The 5644-nt window shown below is 40.1% G+C and overlaps 1 protein-coding gene across 1 annotated transcript; it reads right to left on the bottom strand.

The window, feature by feature from the left end:
• Nucleotides 1–1630: 1630 nt before the first annotated feature.
• On the bottom strand, nucleotides 1631–4135 carry KCNF1 (potassium voltage-gated channel modifier subfamily F member 1). Its single transcript, XM_069728097.1, has one exon. It carries the CDS (start codon nucleotides 3518–3520, stop codon nucleotides 2072–2074), a length of 1449 nt encoding a protein of 482 aa, XP_069584198.1. The 5' UTR covers nucleotides 3521–4135; the 3' UTR covers nucleotides 1631–2071.
• Nucleotides 4136–5644: the final 1509 nt, after the last annotated feature.

The raw sequence follows: 5644 nt of genomic DNA, 5'->3' as shown, positions 1-5644 counted from the left end.
CCATTGATAAGAACCACCACACCGGTGTTTCCCACGCTGTCACACAGATGACAGCGTGGGAAACACCATAGGAAGCTGGTAAAATGCAAAACAGAAACTCAGCAAATCCGCAAACATTTTTATACCTGCATTTTTGCTCTGGATTTGAATGACTCAATGGGTGAAAAACACTACAGAAACGCACAAAGAACTGACATGCTGTAGAAAAAAAAAGTTATGCAAATACTTAACGAAATTTACTGATCATGTGCACAACACTTAAGGATTGTCATTGAATTAGCTAGCATAAGGATTCCATAGCATTTTTTGCTTATTTCAAATGCTGCAAAAATGTATCAAAAACGCACCGTGTGCACATAGCCTAAGGGAGACAACAAGACATCTTTATAAACAGTATATAATTATCATGTAATACAGTACAGGTAATGTATACGGTAGTATCAATAATGGCGCCCTGAAAACTTTTTACCTAACTGTAAATGTGGCTGCAAGACGTATACACAAATGATAGCCATGAATTAATTGCAGAAGTATATCTTTATTACTTGTACAAGAGGAGTACTCTGGATTGCTGTTCATGGCAAAAAAAATAGGACATCCCCTGAAAATAAACCCTAACCAATCATTCTGAGCAAAATTAATATTAGACCCTGTCTTATTTTCGAGGAATCACACATTAGTCATATAAATTGATAAGTCATCACTGTGCAACAATACCTTGTTCAAGAGAACACAACTACTAGAACATATCCGCTTATCCTAAATACATATTGTATGTATCTCAGATACACCATTAATGCACCTGTGTGTGTAGACAGGAGATAGATATGAGATAGATAAATATGAGATTAAAAGATATGGGATAGATAGATAGATAGATAGATAGATAGATAGATAGATAGATAGATAGATAGATAGATAGATAGATATTGGATCGATATTAGATCGATAGATAGATAGATAGATATGAGATGGATAGATACAGTAGATATGAGACAGATAGATAGATAGATAGATATGAAATAGATATGAGATAGATAGATAGATAGATAGATATGAGATAGATATGAGATAGATAGATAGATATGAGATAGATAGATAGATAGTTAGATATAGATAGATAGATAGATAGATAGATAGATAGATAGATAGATAGATAGATAGATATGAGAGATAGATAGATATAGATAGATAGATAGATAGATAGATAGATAGATAGATATGAGATAGATATGAGATAGATAGATAGATAGATAGATAGATAGATAGATAGATAGATAGATACTGTAGATAGATAGATAGATAGATATTGGATAGATAGATAATAGATAGACAGATAATAGATAGATATGAGATAGATAAATAGATAGATATGAGATAGATAAATAGATAAAGATAGATAAATAGAAAGATTGATTACAGATTGGAAGATAGATATTGAATTGATAGATAGATAGACAGATAGATAGATAGATATGAGATAGATAGATAGATAGATAGATATGAGACAGATAGAAAGATCAATATTAGGTTACCTTTCCTTAACTTTTACACACCTGTGAAAATGCTACTGGAACTTTTCTGCTTATGATTTACAATGACCAAAACATCTCACGTCATCTCTACCAGATTTGTTTTTTCATTTTATTTTTATGCAAATTGCAGAGCTAGTAAATACCAGTCATATGTAAAGATGTAGAATTAAGACATGTCCCACCAAAAGTGGAAAAACATTTTTTATAGATCGGTAGATGTAACAGAGCTGCATCTATCCTTATGGATTATGACATTATCAGTGATTTACATGGGGCTGCTTGTAAGCTGCTTTTATCGCATAGAGCTATAGTGAAGTACAACAATCTCCAGGACTCCAGCACAAGGTTGTATCATGGCACACTTTATTATACATGGTACATACCACAGGACTGCCACACATGGAGATGTCAAACAGTTCACTTGTTTTTTAGTTTATTTTTCTGATAGGTCTATATGTTCCCATTGTAACATGACCTGTACAGATGATGAGGAGTTTGCTCCTTGCACCAATGTCCTTATATTGTGTTGTCTCCAGTTATTTGCAACTCTGCAGTCTTGTCCTGTGATGTTTCTCCTTAGACAATGCTGGAATGAAAGTGTCACTGTGGGAAGCTTTGAGGTGACTCCACATCGTCACATCCTCAGACCTGCATGTGTCACTTCTGAAGCCTCTGAGATCTCCTCCAGAAGAATGAAGTTCCATCAATTCCAGTTCATGCTTGGTAGCAGTTTCCAAAACCCTCTGTTTGTTGTAATACTTCACAAAGTTGTTGATAATGGGGTGAATGGGGAGAGCGATGGCTATCACCCCACAGAGGAAACTTGTAGCTGCATTCAGTTTCCCCAGAGTAGTTTTAGGGTAGATGTCCCCATACCCAACAGTTGTCATAGTGATGATAGCCCACCAGAATGACTGAGGGATGCTCTTGAACAAAGTTTCTGGATGGCTTTGCTCCATTGTGTATCCAAGGGCTGAGAATACAAAGATGCCAACAGCAAGGTACATTAAGAGGAGCCCTAACTCCTTAAAACTGCTCTTCAAGGCATAGGTTAAAGTCTGGAGACCAGAAGAATGCCGGGCAAGTTTGAAAATCCTAGCAATCCTCATAATTCTCAATGCCTGGACTGCTTGCTGGACATTAGTCAGCTCCATCAATCTTGCTCCAAGGTGCGTCAGGATTAAGCTGACATAAAAAGGCAAGATGGCCAACACATCGATAATATTCATAAAAGATAGGGCAAAGTGTAACTTGTTAGGTGATGACATGAGTCTTAGGACATACTCCATGGTGAACCAGATGATACATGCAGTCTCTATGTTGTCTAGAGTAGGGTGCTCTACATGGTTCCCCTCAGAGTCCTCCACCTGAAGATCTGGGATAGTTCCCAAACACATGACAATGGAGGAGATCAGGATGAAGAGAAATGATAGAACTGCCGTGACCCTGGCTGGAAAGGAGGACTCTGGTTTCTCCATGAACTTCCAGACATACTTCTGAAACCTTTTCCATCTACTCTCTGTTGTGTCAACCCCCAGGTCATCAAGGATGGTCTGTACCCTCCTGGCTATCTCCTCCAATTCCTCCTTTTTCTCACTTAGGTGGCTTTTACAGCATTCATCCAAAAAACATAAGTCTATTTTCCAGAACTCCATTTCATTCTGAAAACAAATAGGACATATCCCCTTCTTCATATGCACCTCTCCATAATAATATACCTCCATGATACACTTGAAAGCATCAGGGTCCCTATCAAAGTAAAATTCCCTTTGCCCTGGGTCATAATCATCGCATAGTGAGAAGATGGCATCATACCCCCCAGATATACAGTTCATTAGCTCTGCCAGTCTGGTTTCTGGATACCTGCTTAAGATATCACCATAAAGGATTTGCCTGATGCCCCCAACATTGACTATAATCTCTACCTCCTCACTGCAGTCTGATCCACTCCCATTCAGGTCTTCGGAGCTGGAACTTCCAAACATTTTGATTTGAAATTGGACAATTTTGGTCCGAACAGAAAGTTTGCAGAGTATTAGAGTATTTCTGCAAATCCTACAAATCAGGGAAGGATGTGAGAAAGCATCAATGTTGATCTTCTGGTCTCCAAAAGGCTTGCCATGCAGGAAAGTTCTATGAGCAAAGCATAGGAGCTACAGCAGGTAGGTTTCCGTATTCAGTAGGTGCCTATTATTCCATTGAGGCTGTTTCTTTCCATAAATCTGCAGCTAGAACAGCTTTCCCAGTCTTTGTGCTGATTGATGCATGAGAATGATAACAAATGAGCAACAAGGTGGTCCCTGCAGAAGGAAGACCCTGATTCACCAAAGCACAGCCATCAGCTGCAAATACTGAAGCATTCAGGAGCAGATTCCCCAGGCTGATGTGAAGGCTCCACCTGGCACAAGCGGACACTGTGCTGTGGAAAGTTGCACTGGCATTTCCAAGGCTGGCAGGAGAAAAGGACAGGAATCCCAGCGTGACGTCACGACCCTTTAACCAGGCTTCCCCCTCCTTGGGAGAGAGTGCGGCAGCTGCACACACTTGTCACTGTGCATGCCAATCAATGGGTGATATTCCGGATAATGCAAGAAGAAAATGAACTAGAAAGGTATAGGGCGGCCGAGGAGTGTGAACAAAGACAAGAAGGGTAGGGAATAGGGGAATGGAGGGATGAGGCGGAGAAGAGGGAAGGCAATTTGGGAAGATGATAATAGGTTAATGTGCGTAAAGTCAGAGACGTGGCCACCATCCATGTGAAGGGGGAAGGTCAATCATAGCTTAAAATAATAAAATTCAGATTTAACTATCGCATTGTCAAGGCAGGATCAGGTTTCGAACTACTCAATATTTTTTTTATCATGGATGAAATGCTTGTGACTAACACAGTCATGTAAGGTTTGTATGGCATTGATGTGTTGTTAATCTCCTGGCCCCGGACGGGGGCTCACAATCTAAATTCCTTCTTTGGGCTCATTCAGACGAGTGTATAACATCCATTTGCAAAATGGGAAGCATGCAGACAGCACAAGGACCATTGCAAGTCTAGGTGGTTGTTCACATGAACATTTTTTTACACACGGACCGATGGTCTGAGCATGAAAAAAAAATCAGAACATGCACAGCTCTGATCCTTATTCCGAATCAGACTCTCCTAATGGGTGCGTAAAAAATGGATTACATGCGGGTCACTGTGTGTATGTCATACATTTTTTTACTGATATGTTACAATTCTTAAGATATAGTGATTTGCAAAAGTTATCCACCCTCTTGGCTTTTTACCTATTTTGTTATGTTACAACCTGTTTATAAATATTTGTCTAATCCGAACTGTGTCTGATGCATCAGCACTAAATAGTCTAAGCTGGCAAAGTGAGAAAAATATAGGCATAAATTGAATTTATGGTATCAAATAAAAATGTCACGTGCAAGTGCAGCGCCCCAGGGTCCTGGTCGTTGCAGTAATACCATTCTCCTCTAGGGGAGGGTGATGTTACGTTTGGAGGCAATAAAGGAGATCTCTTTACCAGGTACCACAAGCATACAACACATTTCATACTCCAGTCCACCAGGGGGAGCTATGCTCCTATTTATTAGGGCACTCTTCACAATTAGGTAAAACTGGTGGTCTGGATAGGAAGTTAGGCAGAAGCTGACTGGGTTTCACCCAGGCAGCACCAGTCTGGCGGACGCTGGCTGGGCTTCACCCAGTGAGCTGCTATCTGAGCTCCACTCAGGTAGTGGGTCCCTGACAGGGGTGGGATCCTGTCAGAGGCCTAGACATTAGGCCACGAAGCTGCATCGGCCCGACAAAACCGCACAGCGAGGTCAAAAATACTCTGTTGTAAAAAAGTCACAGTAAACAAGCAAGTGCTAGTCAAAAAATGAAAAAAGTATTTTTGACCTCGCTGTGCGCTTTTGTGTCTTCAAGTTTCTTGGTGGTGTGAACAGGTTTCTACAGACTTGTTCACTGTGCAAGTAGCCCATGTGTTTTTGGTTTTATAATTGTTCTCTTTTTTTCTACAAGACTGGGGAGTCCACCACTCCTCTGTGGGTCATTTGCATTGAAGCTGTTCCATCCTGCATGTCCACATGGATATTTTCTCTCT

Source organism: Ranitomeya imitator, chromosome 5 (genome assembly GCF_032444005.1).
Source record: "Ranitomeya imitator isolate aRanImi1 chromosome 5, aRanImi1.pri, whole genome shotgun sequence".
Lineage (NCBI taxonomy): Eukaryota > Metazoa > Chordata > Amphibia > Anura > Dendrobatidae > Ranitomeya > Ranitomeya imitator.
This window is presented reverse-complemented; position numbering and strand designations above follow the sequence as displayed.

Excerpts from the sequence above, each read along its gene's own strand:
- KCNF1 (XM_069728097.1), bottom strand. The coding sequence starts at position 3,520 with ATGTTTGGAAGTTCCAGCTCCGAAGACCTGAATGGGAGTGGATCAGAC.